This window comes from Pseudonaja textilis, chromosome 8 (assembly GCF_049901715.1).
Source record: "Pseudonaja textilis isolate UNSWEBS1 chromosome 8, rPseTex1.2, whole genome shotgun sequence".
In the NCBI taxonomy this organism is placed as follows: domain Eukaryota; kingdom Metazoa; phylum Chordata; class Lepidosauria; order Squamata; family Elapidae; genus Pseudonaja; species Pseudonaja textilis.
Window position 1 is genome coordinate 7,505,346 of NC_141997.1, and position 25,915 is coordinate 7,531,260.

The 25,915-nt window shown below is 36.4% G+C and overlaps 1 protein-coding gene across 6 annotated transcripts in view; it reads right to left on the reverse strand.

Moving 5' to 3' along the window:
* Nucleotides 1-25,915, reverse strand: part of CNKSR2 (connector enhancer of kinase suppressor of Ras 2) — a 257,797-nt gene that overhangs the window by 138,764 nt on the left and 93,118 nt on the right. For 3 of the 6 annotated variants that reach the window (XM_087938238.1, XM_026714236.2, XM_087938242.1), the window contains exons 8-9: nt 20,125-20,193; nt 1,035-1,181 (exon numbers count right to left, since the gene is read on the reverse strand). The exons of 1 other annotated variant lie outside the window; for it this stretch is intronic. In XM_087938238.1, coding sequence (XP_087794364.1) covers nt 1,035-1,181; nt 20,125-20,193 — 216 coding nt within the window. The remainder of the gene's footprint in view (nt 1-1,034; nt 1,182-20,124; nt 20,194-25,915) is intronic. 2 more of the 6 variants (XM_087938239.1, XM_026714237.2) reach the window with 1 other exon arrangement.

The window sequence follows — 25,915 nt, forward strand, 5'->3', positions numbered from 1 at the left end:
TTTTTTGAAAATTTACAAATATGTTCCAGATCAGTTTAGCAATGCCACACCTCAAACTTAAAATTACACAATAGCTCTATTTCCATGTCAAATAATTATTAACTTAACACAATGTGCGGACCTATACCGCAAAAGTAGCATTTTCTTAATTCATATTTTATTATTTTTGTTTCTAAAAATATACAAACATAGTTTAAAAGTGCTGTTTATAAGAGCAACAATATCTCAATATATGGCAACAACCTACTAAATTGTCTTCAAAAATAAACGTAGATATTTTTCCAAGCCCCTAACTCTTTTAAACAACTTCTCCAAAAATCTACATGTGGTATCTACAATATGGTGGAACGAGTAAACGTCACTTGGCTTGGAGCCAATATACAAAGATTATTTTCTTTTGCCTGGAAAATTGAAATAATCCATGTACTTAGGACACCTTCCTTCTAGTGATATAGAAAGAATTTAAAATCTGAATCATTTCAAGCTAAAAAAACAATCCATTTCAGGACAGCTTAAACACAGAACATTCCCAAAATGTTGAAAACAGCATCAAACACTTCTACCAAAATTGTGACAACTCATCTTGAACTCAAGCAACTTAAAATTTGGTTTGCACCCACTGATTTCCTTCTATTCTGCAAAGTATCACTTGATCATTAAACAGAGGAAGGAGATTCACAATTCAAAAATGAACAAACAAAAAGACACAAACATGAGATTAGTATTTTATTTTTACTTGATATTAAATTATTTATTTAATAAGGCATATAATTTTATGCATTTTAAAAAGGATATGTAGAATTCAGGTTATATATACATTTAAAACTGAGGAATAAAAGATTGCCTCAACTTTGCAAGCTGTGGATTTAGTATTAATTTAAGATAGCAAATAAATCTGCAGATATTTCACAAAGCATTTTCAAAGCATACAAGATTAAATCCACACGTGCTGCTGAAATGAAGCACAATAAAGCAGCACTGAGATAATCCAAAACTAAAATGATGGTGTATGATGTATGATTAAGCATTGTTACCTGCAGAGCAAGGGGCTTCCATCTCATATTTTTCAGTAAAGCTGGTGCTGAGGTAAGCATGCTCTGAGGTCGCTTTTTCAAAGTTAAGATAACACCACTCGGATCCTCTCGTAGTGCATTCACCAAATTTTTCAACTGCCACCCCACCTGGTAACCAGCAAAATTATTACAATAAAGTTGAGATAGATTATTCACAGTGTAATCCTCCCCTTTTAATAAGATTAGTAAAATCATTAGATTTCGCAGACTGCTGTTTAAAATTTCACAGTTGACATCACTAAAGCATGCTGTTTAAAATCAGTATTACTGGAATGTATTAGAATGGGTTACCTGGTTTTTAAAATTAGAGAATGTATCACTGGTGAGAACTGGGGGATTTATTTTTATTTTTAGGAGTTATTTCAATGAATAGTTCAAACTCGTTAGAGTTGAGCAATGGAACACTCCCAGATAGAGTTAAAATAAATATCTCCCTACAACTTAGCTAACATTATTTTAGTTGCACAGTCACATTTAATTATCTTCTTAAATTAACCGTGCTATTAATCCATCATTTTAGAAGATATTGTTATAAAATTAATCATAAAAATATTATTCTTTCAGACTGACCAAAAATAAGGAAAAAATCACTAAAATGCCTGTCTTTTTGTAACAAAAACCTAGCTTTCAAACTGTTCAAACTGTATTAATAAGTGCACATATATATTAATTAGCCTTGGTTATGCAAACATTGTAGTATTACAGACACAGTAGTCCTCAACTTATGACCACAACTGAGCCCAAAATTTTCAATGCTAAGCAAGCGATTTATTAGGTGAGTTTGCCCCATTCTTGCCACAGTTTCGTGAATTGTTGCAGTTGTTAACTTAGTAATATGGTTGTTAAGTGAATCTTGCTTCCCTATTGATTTTGCTTGTCAGAAGGTTACAAAAGATGATCACATGACAAACACTCCCCGCCCCGACACTGCAAACTGTCATAAATACATGCTAATTTCAAATTTTGATCATGTGACCATGGGGATGTTGCAACGGTCATAAGTGTAAAAATGGTCTAAGTTACTTAATTCCATGCCATTGTAACTTTCAATGGTCACTAAATGAATAGTTATAAATCAAGGACTACCTGTATGGAAATTCAGAATTTACAACAGAGGCAGGTAAGGTCAGAATAGATGTTTTCTGAAAGAATACATTGATATCACACTGCTAACACTTCTGGAGTCATTCATATGAAGATACAAAAAACAGAGATATGTGGTGAATAATCTTTGACATATATACGACAACACACATGTTCTGGGCTGATTTCTCAATTGTTTCCTGCACTGTACACAAAGAGAACTTTTGGTCTAAGTATTGAGTTAAATTTGCTTTTAGATTTCAGAGATTCTGGACATAAAATGCACTTTTTAAAAAAATAGTGGGACGTGGCTTCCTACATTACTGATTTAGTGTTAAAATGCCACTTGATACTACTATTGCTGGATATATAATTCTATCTTTCCCCTTTTAATGCATTTATAAGTACATGACTTAAAAAATGAACCAAGATAACTATGAAAAGTTTTGCCTTGAAGTACCAAGCAATAAGCACACTGAATTTGAAAAACTTAATTCATTTTCCCATATATACTAACATCAATATTTAAAACTAACAGCAATAAGAGTGGTCACGGTAATAAATGTTACTGTCTGAGAAACATACAAACAACTTTCCCAATAACTCTTTAGGAGGCGACTAGACAAGGGAATGCATTTTCCCTTAGTTTCTACTTGCTGAATTGAATACAAAATAGTTTTCAAAACCACAATCAATTACAGCAAAATTTTCAAATGTTTTCAAAAGATAATTGCAAAATCAGTGAAATATTTATTATGGCTACAGTGAAGATCACTCATCCTATTTCCTATTGAATCCCTATAATGAATGAATGTATACTCTTGAAAACTGTATAACAGAGAACTATATAATTTTCTTAAAACCCTTTTCATTAATTTACTCAAATCATTTGATTAAGAACCAGCATAAAGGGACTCAATAATGGGATAATAACAATGGGATAGTGATTATTCAGATGAACAATAGAAGCATTCTTGAACATCGAGGAAAAAATTCTCCAACCCTGTGTCCTTCAAATATATTGGACTACAACAGCTTCCAGAATTGGAGAAAGCTTAGTTTATAGATTCAATTATATCAAGTCAGATGTTTTTATTATAACTGTTCACTGAAGCCTCATATATTTTTATATATTATTTTTTCTAACTTATCTAGACCTATCTGGAAATAGCAAAGGACTGGCCTGCAGTGCCTCTGGGAGCCAAACAGTGTGCGGGAGGCTGTGTGCGGGCCCCGTGTGCCCTGTTTCAGCCTGGATGGCCTCCTGCAGCATACTGCCATCCAAATCGGGGTGCGGAGGGTGGCATGAGTCCCACATGTCCTGTTTTAGTGGGAGGGTGCTGAGGAAGCTGTCCAAGCTGAAAATGAGATGCACGGGGGCTGCCCCCCACACCCAGGGTGTTGCAAAAAGTTGTCCAGGCTGAAAATGTGGCACAGAAGGCCTCACGTGGCCCCCATATCCCGTTTTTGCTGGCAGGGTGCTGCAGGAGGCGTTGGTCCCATCTCCCCCCCACCTGGCAGCCCGCAGACAAGAACTACAGTGCTGATCCAGCTCTCGAAGAAATCCAGTTTGAGACCCCTGACTTATATTATATGCCAAGATAAGAGACACAGAAGCTTAGATGAAGAGAGCTAGAGTTCGCACTTGGGCTCAATTGTGAAAAATGCTTAGAGTAGGAACAACCTAATATATGAATCACATTTTAAATGAACAATTTAATTGTACATTTTATTAACTAGTTAGATTATCAAATTCATTTTAAAATGGATTTGATAAACACAGTCCATTCCAACTCTCAACAGAATGGGTTCATTATGAAAAAGATGCCTATTTTTTTAACCATCTATTGTCTCTAATGTATTACTGTTAATTATTGGTAAAGATGACCACAATTGGTTGCCATGGTGATGAGGTAATATTTATAAACAAAGTAAGGTTAGTGGAATTTACAGTAAATTCTGTTCTACCTACTGAACTTATAATTGTGCTTTAAATGAATATTGAAAAATTAGAATTATCCTTTACATTATTTTCTATATATATCTTAACTCAATAATGCAATAAATTCCTGAGAAACAGAACTGCAGCAGATGACCTTAAGTTGCATTTCTCTAGACTCAGAAGTTGATTTGTTTAGGACTTCAGGAAGGAACATAATTGTTAGGTTCTGGGCAAAGAATGGAGGTGAGGCCATAGTGATTTCTAACAGCTCTTTATTCAATACTGCCTGTAAGGCAACTGAACTCCTGGCTGACACAGCTCCTTTTACAGGAAACTGATTAGTCAAACAACCAATCAGGAGGGAGTATTTTCCCACTCCAACAGAGGACCAGAATGAGAACTTCAACTGACAACTATACACAATACATAACACCCCTCCCCACCAAGATGGAACTTTATGATGATCAAAATAACAATCTAACATATGTAGCCTTTTAGGTAGGCAGGGCGGCGATGTGTCCGTTCTGATCTATGAGGTTCTATCTCAAGATCAGTAGCTCCAGAGCCTTGACTAGGTGAAGTGGCTGATGCTGCTTCAGGTATAGCTTGTGGCAGCAGCAAGAACTCAGTTACTGGTGCTTCTAACACAAGAAGAACTGAGTCAGTAGGCATCTGTGACTCTCCACAGTCCCTTGTCGGTACCGTTGTTTCTGGTGGCTGAGCTGGCATGTCTTTAGCTGGGGTTGTCTCTCTGGCTGGTGGCAGACAGAGGTTCTGAGGCAGCCACGCAGTAGGTCAATATGGTGGTGCCACAACCTGCCATCTCCGAGCGCCACCCTGTAAGAATGCAGGCCAGTAATGTCCACTACCCAGGCAGGAATCCGGGAAGGTGCCCCGGCATAGTTGTGGGCATAGACAAGGTCGCCCAGTGAGAATGACTGGAGCTGGCTGGTCGAGTCTGCAGGGATCTCTGAGGAATAGTCCGGGTACATCCGGTCCAAGTTGGTCCGTAGGTGGTGACCAATTAGGAATTCAGCCGGACTCCTGTTAGTGGTGGAGCTTGGTGTGATGTGCTGGACCAGGAGGTACTTGGCTATCCATGTTTGCCAGTCCCTCAGGCCCATCCTTGCAAGTGCTTCCTTTGCTGATTGGACCATCCACTCAGCCTGCCAGCTGCTAGCAGGATGGAATAGTGCAGTCAGGGTATGACGAATGCTGTAACCAGCCAGGAACAGCTCGAACTGGCTTGATGTGAGGTGTGGCCTGTTGTCCAAAATGAAGATGTCTGGCAGTCCTTGAGTCACAAACAGCCTTTTAAGGGCCTTGATCATGGCATCCGAGGTGGTCGATGTCATGAGTACCACCTCAAGCCATTTTGATTAGGCATCCGCAACCACCATAAAAGTCTGTCCATGGAAGGGCCCCGCAAACTCAATATGCACCCTCGACCAAGGTGTCTTGAGTGCTTCCCACTTGCGTGCTGGAGCAGATGTGGGGGGGCTGGCCTTGACTCTTGGCAAAGCTGACAAGAGGCAACCCAATCAGCGATGGCCTTGTCTAAGTTGGGCCATAAGACGTAACTGAAGGTGACTGCCTTCATCCGCACAATGCTTGGATGGCCTACATGAAGAGCTTCCAAAACTGGCCGCCACAGCCTCTGGGGTACCACCACATGACTTCCCCAGAGTAGGCAGCCCCATTGAGCAGACAGCTCATGTTGCCAGATGTGGAAAGGAAGGAACTCTATGCTGACTGGCCCCTTCAGCCAACCCCTCAAAACCCAGTTGAGCACTTGGGCAATGACATGGTCCTTGGAGGAGTGTGCAGCAATCTCCGATGCTGTAATGAGACCAGACAGCAGGTCTGTCAACTCATAAAACATTTTGTATACACGTTTTATAGTTGACAACAGAAAGAAGGGGGGGAGTTTCAAAGAACAGGCGGCAGTGTGGAATCGAAAGTACATTCCATTCATATTTTCTTCAAACACTGATTAGATGACTAAAGTTTCTGCCGCGCAAAAATCTAATTGGGGAGCATGATTGATGACTCTTGGCTATGGACATTTTTCTTTTTTTTTAAACAAATTTTATTAATTTTCAAAAACAATACACAAACCCACAAAACATAAAACGTAAGAACATAGAACATCTTTTAAGAAAGCAAATGAAACATCTTATTTAAGTACAGCATAGTTCCAAATTATCCCATTTCCATACAAACACAGTTTAATATGCATCTTATATATTCAACTTCATATCTTATTACTCTTTTCCCAATTTCTCACTATTTTTCCCTTTACTTCTATTCAATTATATTCATTAAACTTATACTTCCATCTATCTTATTTACACTTTCATATGTTCTCATCCAACAATCTTAATTCTCAATAGACAAACATAAATAAACAAAACACATAACACGAAAACGTAAAACTTCTTTTTAGAAAGCGGCTTAACCCCGGGTTACATCTTTTTGTACAGACTTAAATCAAATTCCTGCTCACCTTATATACTATTTTAATCTTATTTAACATTCTATACTTTCTATATGTCTTCTCCCCTCTTTTCACTCTCTTAATTCTATTATTATTTACTTCATCTCAATTTAAAGCATTATACTTGTATCTTTTGTCCGTTCTTTTTCAATTGTCTATTTATCTTTAATAAAAAAAATTTCCTGTAATCAGTGGTTGAAGTATGACGCCTTTCTATCTTTTCCCCCAATTTAACACTTAAAATACTACATAGTTTCCATTCTGATTCTGCTTAGTACATTCTAAATAACATTTTAAAATAAGAAAAAAAACATAATAAGCTTATAGTATAGTAAAAAACAATGTTCCATAACAAATTAATTAGTTAGACTCTATTATTAGATCTTAGATATTTTACACATAGATATTAGGAATTATTACATCTTAGACATTTTACACATTCCCTACAATATTCTATTAACACATATAATATTCCAGTTTTCTAATTCTATTTCAAATACAAATACTACAATAGAATCTTGTGTACTTTTGCAGAATCTCTTTAAATCATATTTTACCCTTTATCTCTTGAAAAAAACCTGCTTTTTATCATCTTGTTTTAAGCCTTTATAACTTCTTTTCCCTTTTTCCCTTCCTTTCTTGACAAATCTGATCTTTCTACCCGCCCATCTCTCAATCTCCATCCTTTTAGTCTCCCCTCTCTGTTGTATTTCTCTTTTCTGTTGCTTTCTGACATTATATCGATTTTTCACCTTATTTTTCCCTTTCTTGGTTGTTTTCTTTAAATCGTGAATTCTCCATTTTCTTTCCGCCTTTTCCCTTTTCTTCATCAACTAAAATAGTTTGTCCATTAAAGATGGCTTCTCTTTCTTCATCCCAACTTTCTGATTGCTGTATTTCCTGATAGGTAGAAATCGCCATTTCTAAAAAGTGGAAAACAGATCCAAAAGAGCCCTTGCCTTCTTGTTCCTCTTCTTTTAGCTTTTTAAATTCTATTTTCAGTTCTTCCACAGATAATGCCATTGTTTTATTTTTATTTTTTTAAACAATCCAAGTGTTTTTAAACTTTCAAAAAATAGTTTGCAAAAATTCCAAAGTCATCAAGCAATCCAAATCAGCACAAACTGTTTCATTTAGCACTGTCTTCTTTTAATACTTTCTCTTCCTGGGGTAAAATTCAATTACACCGTTCCAAATTAATTTTTTGAAGTTTTATTGCAGTTTAATCTCTGATCTTATAAGCTCCAAGCAGTCTCCTTCAAGAAATCTTGATATAAATCATTTACCTCTCTTCCTTCCCACTTATAGCAAAAAGATTTTAATTTTTAAATGTCAGTGTTTAGAAATCTAATGTCCCCTTGGCTTTAATTTTCAAAGTTAGTTACCTTCTGCTGCCAAAGCGGGTATTTCCGATTTCCATCTGCTATCTCCGTAGGGAAGGAAAGTGAGGAGAAAAAAAAAAAGCTTTCCCTTTCACTTTCAACTGCAGCTTTGCAATCCTTTTGGGAACAATGTATCACTTAAGAAGCCAAAGTTCCAGGGTATTCAGATGTTGATTGTCGTCCCGGTTCAGCCAAAAGCTTTCACTTTCTTTACTTCCTCCTGCCCAAAACTTGTCTGGCTGAGAGGTTCTTTGTGGCGGCCATTGCTGACCACCGCTCCACTGCCTTTGGAAAAGGGAGCTTAACCGGCTGAGGAAGCGGATTGCGATGTCCCAAGACCCCTGTCCGAATCTCCCCTGTCTTCAGTTATCCCTACAGGATAACTATAGCCTCCAGATCCAATTGGATCGGAGGCACTCCAGCAGCGAGCGCGGCAGTGATCGCGTACAAATGCAAATTCCTGCTGCCGCCGAAGCCTGACAAACTGGAACTCCTTGGCTATGGACATTTTTCATTGGATGGTACACCCAAAGGGGTGGGGGGGAAGCAGGATCAAGGGTGACAGTGAATTACATATCTCAGAGTTGACTATGCCTAGGTAAATGCCAGATGTAGAATGTTACCTTCAAATAAATGTATTTTTAGTTTTGGGAGTGTGGCTCTAGGCTCATGATTCAATTGAAGTAACTGCCGGAATCCTGACCAGGTCTTCAATTAATAAAACAGATGATGCTGGAACCTGATCCTCCACAACAGGCAGGAGAGGGCATTGGCCGGAGGGTGTTGGTGTGGCAAAGTGTCTTACCAGCTGATGCAGGAGTGGTAACTGTATGCAGCTAGGACCATAGTCCAGTGCAGCATGTGAGGGGACAAAACCTGTGGCATTTGACAGGCCCTAGAGAGCAGGCCCAATAGTGGCTTGTGATCAGTCACAAGGTCTAATGGTTTGCTGTAGAGGTATTCATGGAAGCATTTGACTCATGCGACCACAGCCAAAGCTTCCTTGTCCAGCTGGCTGTAGTTTTGTTCAGCCAATGATAAGGTCCATGAGAAGAAAGTGATCAGGGCCTCTCTTCCATCTGGAAATCTGGCTTAAAACAGCACTGATGCACAATGGAGAGGCATTGCAGGTGAGAACCAAAGGAAGATTCTCGTTGCATTGCAGTACGACGCTGTTTGAAGATAGCAGTTCCTTGACAGAGAAAGGGCAGCAGCTTCTTTGCAACCCCAAGGCCAAAACATCTTTTTTGTCAAGCAAATGATGGAGGCTCAGCTATGGATGCTCTGTGTGGCAAGAAGACGTTGTAGAAATTTAGGAGTCCCAATAATGCCTGGAGTTCGGGCTTGTTCTTGGGTGTGGGAGCTTCCTGGATGGCTTGGACCTTTGCCTGTGTAGGGTGTAATCCATCAATAAGGTAGCTGAGGAACTCTACCTGTGGAACAGTGATCTTGCACTTCTTTTTTAACTTTGAGGCCAAATTCCTGGAAACTATGGGTACCACTCGCAGACGATCGAGGAGTTTAGCGTTGTTGGCCGCTGACACTAAGACATCATCGAAATAGGGGATGACACCTGGGGTGCCTTGCAAGAGACGCTCCATCAGGCTCTGGAAAAGTCCAGGTGTCATGCTCACCCCAAGTTGCAGCCAGCAACATCTAAAAGCACCTCGATGTGTTACAATCACCTGGACCTCAGAGGTGGTGTCGTCAACTGATAGCTGTTAGTAGGCTTGGGCAAGGTGCAGTTTAGTGAAGACTATACCCTCACCCAGAGAATGCAGCAGATTGTTAGATTTTGCAATAAAAATTCAAATCCAGAAAACACAAACAGATGACTGATTCAGCAGGATTCAATAACTTTATATACATAACAATCTGAAGTAAGGTTTACAATACCATTAGTAGTTTCTTCTAACATGGAAGTAAAAACACAAACTCAGGAGCTCAGAATAGATTATTAGTTTCACTTTCAGAATTGAGAACATGGAGCTAAGCCATGCCCATACTCTCATTCCCCAGTTCAGCTCCCATTGGCTGACTTTGTTAATTATGTCTCTGCCAGTTCATGAATACTCTGACACAGATGTTGGACCATGGGCACCGGGTACGCATTTTGCAGTAGTGCATTATTTAATGTACATTTATAGTCTGCGCAGATGTGGGAAGAAACGTCTGGCTTCACATGGGTCACAATTGGAGTCTCCCATTTTGCATGGTCAACAGGTTCCAGGATTCCTTGGCTGATGAGCTTGTTGAGCTGCTCATCAACCTATGAGTGCAAGAAGAATGGAACTCTTTGTGGCTTCATTTGGATCGGAGCTACCTGGGGGTCAACGTTGAATGAGATGGGTGTGCCCGTATACCTGCCTAGGTTTGTGTCAAAGATGTCTGCAAAATCAGAGATTAAGGGCTCGATATCAGAATCATGGAGTTGATGCCAATGATTTCCAGATCCAAGGAGGAGAACCAGTCCAGTCCTAGGAGACTTGGTAGGGAGCCCTCCACTATGAGCAGTCAGTGGGCCCAAGAAGTCCCTGAAAGATACTCTAACGGTGCCAGTTCCGACAACAGGAATGCTTTCCCCTAGTAGTTTCGGAGATGAATATGGTGGAAGTCCAACTGTCTTTTAGAGATTTTTGGCACCAATCTCTTTACTGTACTCCAAGAGACGATGGTCATTGAAATCCCATGTCCACCTCCATGTGGTAAGGGGACCCCTCAATCAGGATGGTGACATGGATCTTCTTGCAAGAGGAGAGGCTTGCAGATGCCTCTGGAGATGTTGAAGCAGTCCTCTCCATGATTCTGTCATCTTTTCTGCATTCTTTTGGGGCAGGTTTCTGGGCTCGGAATGGTAGCTGGCAGTTGGTTTGTGTGACAGACCCTGGCCAAATGTTCTTTTTTTCACATCTTTGACAGATGGTGTTCCTGAACTTACATGCCATTTGCAGATGATTGCCACCACAACCAGCACATGTTGGTTGCCTCTTTTCTGTGACCGCATCCCTTCCCTTGGAGGATTTGAGAAAACAGACGTCATCGTCCTCATCTGCTGATTCATCATGGTTAGCATCTTCATGGTGCACAGTGACTGGTTTCCACAATGCTGGTGGGCTGTTTGATTTTTGAACCTCAGCCATTGACTGGTTGGACATTTCGGCTGCTTGTGCTTTGTCAAGCACCATCTGCAGGGTGAGATCTGTTTTTGCAAAGAAGCACCACTGTAGCTTGACATCCCCCACACCACAGACCACTCTGTCCAAGAGAGCGTCATCTAAATCCCTGAACTCACTTTACAGGGCTGCCTTTTGAATGTATTTGTTGATGGATTCACCTTCAGCATGATTCCGATGATGGAAAGCATGCTGACGTGCAATTCGTGAAGGTTTGGGCACATAGTGAGTCCGTAACTTGCTCTGCAGCATGTCCCATGGCACAGACTGAATGGCCAGTGCAGCGAGCATAGCCCTGGCCATCTCAAAGATCTCTGGTCGCAGAAGTTTAGGAAAAGTGCCCTTTTCCTGTATTCAGTGATCTCAGCAAAGTTATTGGCTTCGAGGAAGCAGTCAAAGTGAGCAAGGTAAGAGTCCCATATCTCAGAGGCTGGGTTGTATGGAGCAAAAGGCAGTAGTGCAGCCATTTTCAAAGAGACCAGTGTAAGCCCCCAGGCAATCTGGGTTGAGGTATCTATGGTCAATGAAGTAGCAGCAACTGTGGATCAGCTCTGGTGATTCAGCTCTGAGTGGGTCAGCTTGCAGTGATCGGCTCTTTGCAGCCTCAGTTTCCATTCAATCCCACCTTTGTTTCAGTGTTAAGTACTGGGCGAAGAATGGAGGTGAGGCCAAAGTGATTTCTAACAGCTCTTTATTCAATACTGCTTGTGAGGCAACTGAACTCTTGGCTGACACAGCTCCTTTTATAGGAAACTGATCAGCCAAACAACCAATCAGGAAAGAGTATTTTCCCGCTACAACAGAGGACCAAAATGAGAACTTCAACTGACAACTCTATACTATATACAATACATAACAATAATTATTTTATTTTTGTCTGCTCCTCAAGTCTGTATTTTTAAACTGCTTTTGTTAGACACAGAGCCAATGGTGAGTAATAAAGAAAACCTGAAGTTTACAACTCAAGCAGCATTCCTAGCACAAACATACAGTATTTTATATTAGTGACATTGAAGATTAAATAAAAGTGCCTTATATTCAGGACTTCTTTCTCATTAAAATCAATTCACATTTCATAAACGTATCTATGTTATCAGAAAATATTAATGATAAAACTGCAGTTCAACGTTTCTCAAACTTAGTTGGATGGAAACACGACCTTGCTTTCTGGATAACTAAGATGCCATAATGTAGTACACCCTAGGAAAAATATTGAAATTATTTCCCTATGTCACTGATAGTGATGCTACCGGTACAGCAGATAGCTCTAAGGCTACCTAGTATACTTCATATATTTTCTTTGTGAGATGGTCTTAAGTTTATTTATTTTATGTAAGTGGAATGTGTATGACTGAGGAAAGTTGTACAGCTATCAGGGAAAAGTTGCTATTTCATTGTTTAGCACTTGAATAAATAGCTAATATATCAGGACACTCAAGAGTAAATATACCTAAGGGTATATTACTTGAAACAATAAAAGATACAGACTGGACTCTCTAGACAAAGTGTATGATTTTTATGACCACCACTTCAGTCCATATGAGGAATAAGAGAGAAGACAGAAAATGGAAAATAATATACAAGAGGAATTAACAGGAGGGAAAAATACACAAGAAGAAAGTGAAACCAGGAAAAAAAGAACGAGCAGAATGAGAAGGAGCAAGAGTGAAGGAACAGAGAGAAATAAGATCAACTAGAAGAAAGGTGTTCTTATATATTAAAGAAACAATAAATGCCAGACAAATTTATATAGATGAAGACGGGAGAATATTGATGATGGAGGTAACAATAAATAACAAAGATATATCCTTGACAGCAATATATGCACCAAATAATAAATAAAAAGAATTTTACAAAATACTTCATAAGAAAATTATAGAAATGTACTATGAAAATATCTGTGTGGTAGAGATTTTAATGCAATTGTAGAAGCAAAACTTGACTATAGAAGTAGTAAAGTAGGCAAAAAGGTAACAAAAACTCTTCCAAAGATTTTCTTTAAAATGGCGGAAGAAGTATGTATCCAGGATATGTGGAGATAAATAAACCCTAAGAAAAATCAATATACATTTTATTCAAATAGACACCAATCTTGGTCAAGAATAGATATGATATGGATGTCGCCAGAGTTAAGAGCAAATGTACAAGAGATAGAAATAGAATCAAATATATATGTGAATCATAATCCAGTAAAAGTTAAGTGGAAAGGACAAAAGAAAACAACTGACATGGATGTTGGGTCAATCCATACTAAAGGACAAAGTATTTACACAAACAATGGAAAAAGAAATGGATTTCTTTTTTAAAGAGAATAGAAAAGAAAAGATTTCATTGTAAAATGTGTGGGATACAGCTAATGATATATTTCCAGGGACTAGCAATAACTTAATATAGGAAGAAAAAGAAACCAGAAAAAGAAACAATATTGAAAGACACTAAAAGAAGAACACAAAAGTCTAGAATTAGAATTACAGAAAGACCCACAAAAAAGAACTTAATAAATCAAATGGAACTGATAAAACACAAATTGAATCTAATAGAAAAAGAAAAATTGGCAGAAAAAAATTAGAAGTGTAAAACAAAACTTTCTGAAAATGCTAACAAACCAGGAAGATGTTTAGCATATAAATTTAAAAAGGAGAAAGAAAAGAAATTGATACATAGATTGGCAGATGAGAAGGGAACTTTCCATTACCCAAATGAAAAGAAAAAGAAAATAATTCAGGATTTTTATGAAAATCTGTATGATCAAGAGAAAATCTCAGAAGATAAAATAAAGCAATACTTGGAAAAAGCTGAACTACCTAAAATGCCTGAAACCATGAAAGCCATGTTAAATGAAATGATAACAATGATGGAACTAACAGAGGTGATTAAGCAACAAAAGAACAATAAAACACCAGGACCAGATGAGCAACCGGTGGAACTCTATAAGCATTTACAAGATACTCTAGGACCATTGTGTTAGAAGTTTATAACGAAGTATTGTTAGAAGCTAAAATACCAAATACTTGGATGGAAGCAAATATTACTGTTATACAGAAAGAAGATTCAGATTCAGTGCAGATTAAAAATTATAGGCCAATATCACTACTAAATGTTGATTAAAAATATATGCCTTGATAATAGCAGAGAAATTAAAAAGATTTTTGAATGAATTTATACATTCAGATCAGAATGGATTTTTACCTAAGAGACAAATTAAAAATAATATGAGAATCATGCTGAACATGCTGGAGTATTATGAAGCACATTCTGAAAAACAAATGGCACTGATCTTTTTAGATGCGCCGAAAATATGCGATAATGTAATCTGTCAATTTATGTTATTACAATTAAAATATATGGACTTTGATGAAAAATTTACTGAGATGATTAAGACTATATCATTTAAATAGACTGCAAAGGTGATCATACATGAGGACATGACAGAGAACTTCAATATAAAAAAAGGTACAAGACAAGGATGTCCATTGAACCCTCCACTATTTATACTGATATTGGAAGTGTTAAATAGAAATATTAGACAAGATATAGAAATAAAAGGTATGGAAATAAAAAAAGAAAAATATAAACTACAAATGTTTGCAGATGACCTGGTATTTATTTTAGAAGACCCACAAGAAACTGACCCAAATTAATAAAAAAATAGAAGAGTATGGTGAAGTTGCAGGACTGAAAATAAATAAGAGAAAACCAAAATACTAGCTAAAAATCTTACAGATAAAACAGAAAAAAGAGTTCATGAAGAAGACAGATATCCAGATAGTTAAGAAAGTAAGATATCTAGGAATCCAAACTAACAGTAAGATGTGTAACTATTAAAGAAGATAATTACATTAAGCTAATGCAACAAATCAAATCAAACTTGGAGAAATGAAAAAACTTACAATTATCCTTGATAGGAATAATAGCTACTATAAAATGAATATCTTGCCGAGATTATTATACTTGTTCCAAACAATTCCATTAAAGCTGGAAAAAATATTTTGAGGAATTAAGTAAAATGTCAAAATATATTTAGCAAGAGAAAAAAGCAAGAATAAGTCTGAAAATGTTGCAAGACTCTAAAAACAAAGGGGGGTTCGGGTTGCCAGATTGGGAGTTGTACTACCAGGCCTTTGTACTTACATGGGTGAAAGAATGGATAAATCTGAGGCACAGGCGGTTATTAACTTTGGAGGGATATGATCTGCAACTTGGGCGGCACGCCTTTTCATGGTATTGGAAAAACAAAATACATAGGTATTTTCAAAGACATTATGTTAAAAATGCATTATTGTTAATGTTGAGAAAAATTAAAGAAAAACACTATTTGAAAATACCAGTCTGACTCTCCACAATGGAGGCACTGATACATCGGAATGTTGTCAACATGAAAAACATTACAAGATATAAGGATATCTTGAATGAAAAAGAGGAACTTAAAAATAAGCAAGAACTGAATAATTAAGGGATTGATTTAGCACGGTAGCCACATGTGCAAATACAATCAAGATATGAGAAAGATGCTAAAATGAATGGCTTTTATAAAGAATCAACAGAACTAGATCAGATAGTAACAGGAGCAGATTAAAAACTAATTAAAAAATTTATAGCTACCTACTGAGCATTAAAATGGAAAAGGAGAAAGTAAAGGAAACAATAGTATGGGCTAAAAAATGTGGTTATACCATAGAGTTAGATAAATGGTAGAAATTGTGGGATAGGAATTATAAGCTAACAGTATCAACTGCATATGAAGAAAATATATATAAAATGTTTTACAGATGGTACTTTCCACCAGCAAAACTGGCAAAGATGTTTAAGGACATGTCTGCTAAACGTTGGAAATTTAATCAGATACCAGGTTTGTTCTATCACATGTGGTGGACATGCCCAAAGGAAAAAAAATATTGGACAAAAATACACACATGGTTAGAAAAAATGGTAAAGTAACACAAAGAAAAATACAATAAAGGGAATACATATTTAATTTTACACGTTAACAGCAGCTAGAATTGTGTTTGCACAACAGTGGAAGAATGATGAGATCCCTAGGGATGAAAATATAATAAAAAAAAATTAGAATGTGCAGAAATTGATAGATTAACACTCAAAATTAAGAAGGAAGAAACTGAATATTTTTAACATGGGATTTGTTTGATCAATGACTAGCAGAAATAGAAGTTAAACATTTAAAAGCATAAGAGAATAATTAATTACATAGAAGATTCACTAAAATGGATAAGCAAATATTATGATGTGTTTATTATTGTTATGAATATCATAATTATTTCTCAAAATTAACCGTACCCAAACAACACACAGTTTATATGCTAGCAAAGTGTTATATTTACATCACTCAACTGAAAATGAACACAAATAATATTAGCCTAAATCCCAGTCTCAGAGTTTTGTTATGGGTCTGTTAAACTGATATTTTGTCCTTTTAATAAAAAAAGAGATTGTAACTGCAAATATACTCTTTTTGAATGTATGAGAGAGAAATATACGATGTCAACTAATTCTGTACTCCATCATAGCTCTTCAGTGTTATATCACATCATAACCACACATCATGCATAAGTAGCATATAAGAAATTTGATAATAAAATCATTGAGCTTTCTTCTAAAGAGCACAGCTTGAGAACAACTATAAAAAGCTACTACCATCCAGATATTGCCACAAATAAGCAAATAAATTAGATAATAAATTAGATTTAGCTTGTTCAATAATGTTAAGATGACTTTAAAATATTAGGATTTTTAGGAATCTCTGGCATTAGTCAAAATGCAGAAGACCTACCCTTCTTATCAAAACAGCAATATATGAATCAGACTTGAAAAAGCTTTGAAAACCACTCAGTGCATTACAATAGAGACAAATAAAATTGGAAAAACATATTTTAGCTTAAGATTTCTAGAAAAACAAAAAGTAGTTGTTCTGTAATAATAATCTTTTGTTGGATTTCAGCAATCATCCTAATTCATATTAAGTACTCATATTTCATTTAAAATTATTTGAATGTAGCAGTTAATTACAGCATTTGGTTTCAGTAGTGGCCAAAATTGTGGAAACCTTTTGGCAAAAGTGTATTTTTGAGGTTTGATGGCTAATAACACCACCTTTTTTGGAGTAGTAACATAAAATTATGTATCAATGGAAAGATAATTTAATCAGGAATGTAATACAACAAAGCTTGTTCAATTATCTGAATTCTATGAAAAGTTGTAGCCAAATAACCAGAAAAGGGAAGCACAACTTCCTTAGGAAGTTGATATCAGGTAGCTTTCCTTCATCTGATTGTAGCCAATGAGCATGAATGTTTAGAGAGGCAATCAGGTGTCATCTTGTTTTGGCAATGAGCCAATCAGATCACAGTAGGATTCAGTTATTGATGTTAGCTGAGAGGAGGACATTTGTCAGTGTATTATGTGAACGCTATCAAGTTGGTTGGTTTTTTTGTGTTCTTTCATTTAGTGAGCTTGTAAAATGTAATAAAATTAAAATAATGGTGCAAAGAGTTGACTGGTCACCCAGAAAGCCATGTAAAATAATATTGTTTAAGTGAACAAAGCTACAGTATAACTGTAGAAATTAGAAGAAAAATTGGTGAAAACTTAACCAAAGGTGGCATTTCTAAGTTTTTGAAGAGATATAAGAAGACTCAGTCACTACAAAACCACACTGGTAAAGGCAGGAAAAGGTGCACAACAGCAAGTGATGATAGAAGAATTAAGATACTGTGCCTACGTGATAGAAGAAAATCATCTTGGTGTATACAAGATGAAATGCTGCAATGCAGTGTGAAGTTGAGTGCAAGGACTGTTCGGCGCAGACTGCAGGAATTCCACAAAAAAAACACTTTTATCTCTCAAACAAAGATTGAAAAGACTAAATTGGGCTAACACCCATGTTACCTGGACAGAGGGACAATGGGATACTGTTAGTTGGAGTCATGAGACCAAGATCTCCTTGTTTGGTAGTGATGGCATAAAAATTCACTTTTCCCAAAAGGTTTCCACAATTTTGGCCACTACTGGCAAAATGGCAAACATCTGAACACCGTACAAAACCCCCACAGTCTGTTTGATTGCTGCTTGTTTTTCAACCAGCTATTTATTGGATATAATATTGATCTCTCATTTTTGTAATGATTTGTCTTGTTGTTAACTGAGAACTGCAACTTCAGGTGTGGGAACTGATCACTATACTGACTAGTACAGTTAACATGTACGTTGCCATGGATGGTTAGAACTGAGTTGTAACTTTCTAACAATTCTTAGTTTAAAATTCACCAATATGGTCATCATCTCTTTGTTACCTGAAATATAAATTATACATACATTCATATATATTCTTCCTAAAATATAGTAATATTTTTTTAAAATGGAGCAAATTTAACAAAATTTACTGTTCTACCTTAAATAATCATTATATTAAAATCAAGCTAATAACAAATTTTCATCTCTAGTATTCCAGTAAAATAAATCAAAACAAAAAATACACCATCTCACAATCATGTTCCCATTATTATAAAAACATTATTGTCCAAATTTCCCAATAAATATTAATACTCTAACACTACAATTCTAAGCATATTCAAAAAAAGGCAAACCCTGATTTATTCTAACAATAAAACTAAGTTTATTCAAAAGCAAGTTCCATTAAATTCATGGGACATTCACTAAAGTATACGCTGTATAGCATAACATCTTCATCTGCCCTTTGCATAGTGTCATACAACTTATTTCATTTCCTGTGGATCAGGTTTTTGTCCAACACTACAGAAATGTAGGAGCATCAACATCATCCTAACATCATCCCAAGTTATTAGGATGATGTTGCCAGACTAAATAAATTACAAACTCACTCAAATCGTCCTCAGTTTCTGCATACCGAATCTACTATAGTGGGGGGTTTGTACAGTGTTCAGATGTTTGCCATTGTTTTCTTCCAGGATATTTTTTTAACTTTATAATCAGGAAAACAGACTTGAATTTCCTAGGTCAAGCTTCATACAAGTGCTAATTTAGCCTGATCCTGCTTATCTTCAGAGAACAACCATGGTCAGCTAGGTTTTGTTAACTGCTGAGGCCCACTGCAAAGTTCATTGATATTATTTTATCCTAATATCTAAAATATGTTTTCCTCACATCATGAGGAATGAAATAAAGTATATATTTCCCCACTAAAGTACCAAAAACAAAATAAATTAATTTAATACTTTTGATTCCAATTAATATGCCATAGCATTTATACCAATACTATGAAAGTAAAAAATCTTCCAAGTCTTTAAATGTTTAATACCCTAAGATTTTGTCATATTAAAGGTTATTTTATACAAATTCTCTGTATAAATATTAGCAAATATGTATTGATAGAAACATGTTTTAGTTGCATATGGTAATGTCATAGGAATAGCTGAAATTCACTGGTGGCTTCCTCATGATATGACTGACATATTCAGCTGCTGTTTCTAGGAAAGTAATATAGCAATAGCACTTAGACTTATATACTGATTCACAGTGCTTTACAGCCCACTCTAAGCTGTTTACAGATCAGCATATTACCCTCATCAATCTGGGTCCTCATTTTACCGACCTCAGAAGGATGGAAGGCTGAGTCAACCTTGAGCCAATGAGATTTGAACTGCCAAACTGCTGGCAACTGGCAGTCAACAGAAGCAGCCTGCAGCAGTAATGCATTCTAACCACTGTGCCATCATGATTCAATATACCCATTAAGTAGCAGAACATTATCATGGAAAAAAAAACTTTTTCTAAGAGGGAGAATCTAACTTTTATAAACTGGCCAGCTATGTTTTTTTTAAATTAAGAAGTGAATACATGTAAACACCACAAGAATTATTATTTTTTAAATATCTCATGCAGATGCTGCTTAACATAATAAACCAAAATTGTTAACTTGAGTTGCTGATAAACTAATGCATCTTCATCTTCAAATGAAACAGAATTCAATTATACATACCACAGTTTGGTGATTAACTTGAATCACTTCATCGCCAGCATGGATTTTCTTACATCGATCTGCAGGTGACTGAATTTAAAATAAAAGAGATGATAAAGAATACAATTCTTACGGATTATCATCTCTCCTTTTGCACAAATAAAAATAATTAAGCTAGGAAGGTTGTATTTAAATTTTCCAGTAAATAGTTTTGTAAATATGTAAATTTATTTTAAAATTTTAAAATATGTAAGTTAGGAATTCTTGGGCATGTCATGTTTTATTATTTTCCAGTTAGGATGTAAATATGGAAACAAATAGAAAACTTCAAATATAAATTCACACACACGATTAAGTAAATCCATAATTCTGCATAGAAACTATTATTTCAAAATAACTCTCAAGCATTCAACTTTAACCCATTATCTCCCATTGTTCTCCCATTCTTTCTAAATACTATCCTTCAACAGTCAGAACATTCTCTTCAGGATCTTGGGGCGGGGGCAGAGGAATATTTTATATCTTTTAATATAATTCTATTAATAGTTGCAATATAAGTTTTTTTTAATATGGTTAACCAGTTTGCTAACTTGACCACCAATTAGATATTTGCCAAGTATAAATGTAAAATCTGCAGATTGCAAAAATATTTCTAAAATGATTATTTCTGTAACTGTATTTTAATTTGAACATGAATGTTCATTATCTTTTTTTCTATATGTGGAAATAATGGTAAAGTACTTGTTTGTGAGATAAGTAGCGAATCTGTTCATACCAGCTCATGAAAGTAACAAAATGACTCAAAAACCTCATCAATAAAAATCCAATAATTACCAAGACAGTATTTATTTAAAAAAACAACAACAGCAATATTTGCTTTAAAATCCAAACAACAGGAGGGAGGCAAAACAACAGACTTCAGCCAAACTGAAGCAGTATGCTACAATTACGGTAGCATCTCCAACTGAAAAAAGTTATGTTTTTCAGTTCTAGGTAGATTGCTGTATTTAATCCTGAAAAAACTACCTATGTAATTTATAAATGTAAATAAATAAATCAGAAAGTAGCCTGAAGAATAAAGGAGAAGTCATTTCCCCTACTTCATCTGCCACCTACTTTTTGGTACTGTACAATAACAATTACTTGCTGGGGATGTGTACTGAATGTCTAGCATGAAACTGACCTTTATGTGGAGATATGAATTAATACTCTGGTACGAGAAGCTGGAAAGCAAGTTACCTTCACAATCATATCTACACAGAAACATTAACATGATCATGGGTTTGTGAACAAAGGTGGGTTATTTTCAGTCCTCTATATTAACTGTTTCAGTCCTCTATATTAACTGTTAACTCCTTGACATCACTGACTTTTCCTCCACGGGATAAAGAAAATGATAAGCATATCATATGCATTTTCATTTATAAAAGACATACTAAGTATATCCCAAATGAAAAGGCATTTTGAATCATTTATAACACAGAATTCCACAGTTTATACAATAAGGATATTTAGAAGAAGCCATTCTCAGAATGCAACAAATAACAGACCCACTTAAATTTGATATATAAATTTAAAAGCAAAAGGAATTTTCTGTAGCCTCCATAACATTTCTTAACAACAAGACACTAACACATATTTTCAAACAGGACATAATATATATTTTTCTAAACTTATTCTAATCCATGAAAACACAAATATGTTTCACAATAATGTCTCTCCAAAGAAAATTCATAATACAAAAGCTTCTATTTAATTTATGTTACTTGAAAGTATTTTTTATTCTAATGCTAAAATTGCCTTTTAAAGTTTGGATTCTTTTACATAAACCACCAATAATAGCTCATTTAGTTGTAATTAAATAATTTACAGTTCTCTTATTGTATGTGTTTTGGATCTCTGACCGTATTAAATTTTGTTGTTATTACAATTATAACATAAAATTTCACACTGTTTAGGCAATAGTTGTAAGTGCAAATGATCAATACAGTCAGAGGATGAATGTAACAGAGTTCTATATTTTTGCTATTCCTTATACAATTTCTAGTATATCCCAGGATTGACCTACCCATCTGGAAATGACCAAATCTATTTTGAAAACACACAAATCTGGCTTATCCTAGTAGTATTTTATACCAGCACTTTCTGACTTCTAACATTGAATGTATCTTTTTGAATTATTTCCATGCCTTTTTACCAGCAATAGCTATATCTTTGTATATGTGACATGGAAAATACATTGAAAACTGAAATGCTCTTTTTACATTATGTGATTGAGAAGAATGAGCTTAGAATGGAGCAGTTGCTAATATTCAAAGCTCGGCTTGGTGCTTCACAGGCATCCTGCCATCAAAGGCTAAAAGGGGGAGGATATATGGGCAAATAAAATTGTGAGAGAGAGATGAGAAATAGGGAGGGGGGAATGAAAGGTGATAAAGACCAGAAAAGCTTGGAGCCAGTTTGTACCAGTATCCAAGGCCTGGCATCCTGAGAAAGAATGTAGATTGCACAAAAACATCTCAGGATACTCAAAACACTTTGCCAAGTTCCAATTAGCTGAACACAGACTGGTCACAGAGGGAAAACCTTTCTGTATCTTTTCAACATGGGAAACCCAGAGCTCACCTGAATTTACTACAGTCAACATCTTTTAGTAAAGGAATCTTTTGCTTCAACCAAGTGAAATTGAAGGTCTTTTTTTCTTAAGAGATCAGATTGAAATAGGTCTGATATTAGGTGAGCTCTGCAGTTGTGGTCAACATGGAGAGAAATTGCCTCTACCATGGAAACCATGCAAATGATGTCAGCTCAAGGAAGCAATCAGGAAGAGATCAAAGCCCAGGGGGGAAGCATCCTCGAAACCCCCTCCTGGAGAGCTGGATCTATCCGAATGTCTAGGAGAAGATGACCTGCTAAGATTTTGATGGTCCCTTGAGACTGGGAAAAAGGAAGAGTGATATGGGAAGAAGAAGCCCATGGAAGTGACATTCATCCATGGGACTCATGACAGCTGCCAGAGGGAGATGTGAGTGGAGCAGGAGGAGCAGGAGGAAGAACTGATGGTAGGCAAGCCAGATTGAGAGGACTGGATGCTGGGGCTTTTGGCAACCTTAAAGCACCAGAAGTCCTGGCCCAAGTGGCAAACCTCACTGACCAGCCAACTTCAGCCATGGCAAGAGATGAAGCAATCACTTCTGCACCACAATGGAAGCAGCACTGGGACCAATGGCAGCAGCACCTGCTCCTGCCCCACAGACCAGGCTGCACTGGCTATAGGAGTAGTGCCAGAGTTGCAGAGAGGATGCAAGACACCAGCCCTAGGCATAAAATTCAACAGAGACCCCAAGCAGTTGGGGTTCTTCCTGGAACATATTTGAACATACATGCAAGAGTATGGTCCAAAAATAGCCACCAAAGGGGCTAAGGTGTGGTGCATGAGTGACCATGGCATTGGAGGGGACAATGGCTGAATGGATGGTCACCCTCCACAACAATGATGCCTTGGAGCTGAGAAACTTTGACAGCTTCATGGTCACCCTTTGAAAGCACTTCAAAGTCCCCTTAGTCGATTGCAAAGCCAGAGACCACATAAAAATTATCAGACAAGGGCACAGGGGAATGGCCAAGTACACCCAGGAGTTTTATGACCTGGCTTGCTGACTGACCAACTGGCCAGAAGACATCTTGATTGGATGTTTCCAAGACAGTGACAAGGTCTACAACACCTCCAGGGCGACCCCCACCCTCCATGTGAGGTATGTCCTCACATGACCTGGTTTGATCCAAATACTGGCTGAAATGTGGGTGGTGAAGATCCCACCCTGAAAAGAAAGAGGCTCCGAAACAGCTGCCATGTAAGCAGAGCCCACATCAATGATCTGCTGGCTGCTTTAGGTTCAGGAAGGAGGGGCACTGAACTGCTGACTGCTGAGCTGGATGCCCAACCCAGAAGGCAACTCCGGGTACTCCCAAAAAATTGGCAAAACCACCAAAGAATCTGTGAGATAGGCCTGAAGGGAATAAAAGTGTTCAATACATCTAAGGATAGTGAGAGAACTCCAACCAGCCCAGTGGACAGTCCGGTGTAAAACATATCAGACTACAACAATGATCCCTTGGTAAGTCGCCCAGTCAATCCAGTGACCATTGGTATAGAACTGATGATTCAGTCCTCTGGGCTTGTGGTTATTATGCTATTGGCAAAGTCCCAACTCACTTTACCTAATTTCTTCCCAAGATTTTGCCAGGTTAAAAACAATAAAAAACACCCAGGAATGATGTGCCAAATTCATAAATATATCAGTGCATCTAAAATTACTATGAATTGTTCTAATTAAATTAAATTAACTGATGATTTCGAATTATTTAAAATTACAATTGCATAGCTATTTCTAAATTACAATAAATGGATTTTTCTTATCTACAAAAAGGATAAGTGTACCTAAACTTGTTTGATTATACCAGTAGCTTCCTGAATGCTGTTGAGTGTCATTTATTAAATTGGATTTATAAACATAACTTAGTTCTGCCCAAATATGAATGTCTTTCTGAATAAATTTACCTATTATATATGATGATTATAAGCAGTGCATTCCTTTCAAAAAAGCTTGTATTTGTCAAGATTGGTGGATATCTTAAATGTTACGTATATTTTAAAAGATGCTGAGAATATCTTTCTAACAACTGTTCATGTAAACATGTTGCTAATATAGAATTTAGCAGTTTAAGAAGTAATAAACATATCCTTTAGTCAAGGATTCGTCATACTGGTAAAATATACTGATTCAAAAGAAAAACAAACAAAGCTAACAATTGATGAGATTCTTCTATAAACTCATATTCATACACATATTTGCAATTCTGTACAGCCCCATTTAGCTTTGAACTCAATCAGTTTTGTTTAATTTCATATACACCCATTGGATCACTCATGTAATGTGTATGAATGAGTAACCCAGATAATTTGAGAACAATCAACCAATGGAACAGCATGCCTTCGGAAGTTGTGGAAGCTTTATTACTGGAAGCTTTCAAGAAGAGATTGGACTGCCATTTGTCAGAAATGGTGTAGGGTCTCCTGCTTGGGCATAGGTCATCTAGTCCAACTCCCTGTTGGACTAGAGGACCTACAAGGTCCCTTCCAACTCTGTTAATCTATAACTTGATCTAATATCATTTCTACTCTAAGAGAAATGTTAATCAAATAATATCAACCAACAGAAAAGAAAACTAGATTGGGCATTCATGTGTATTGTGCTGACTAAAAATGGAGCATTAGTAGCTCTCTCAACTACTCATGATGATTCAAATAATATGAAAAGGTGAGACAACTGTAGCAGCAAGCTTTAACTTTGACTTACATCTATTTAGTTAAATTATCCATGTGTACAATTATACAGGGATGGGGAGCCTTCTAGTTTTGGTAAGCTGGAAATAAATATTTAAACCTTCCATTAAAAAAAATAAACCATATGATGGCTATTAAGATGATTGTTAAAATGGTTTATATTTAGAGATGTTAGGCCTTTATCAAAATTGAAATGTATGATCATTATTTTAAGAAGACAATGTTCATAACGTATCATATAACAAGCCAGATTTATCAATGCACATACTTATGTGCAGTGACCTATTTGTTCCTTCAAGTCTATGGATTGGTCAGCAGTCATAGGATTTACTATGTACTGTGTGAATTTAGTGCAAAAGTAACTTGTGGAAAAGAACATTGTCATAAATTTAACCTAAGCTAGAGACCCCTCCATTGTTTATTCCCACTGGAAGTTTCGAGTGTGGTACATTTACATGACACAGT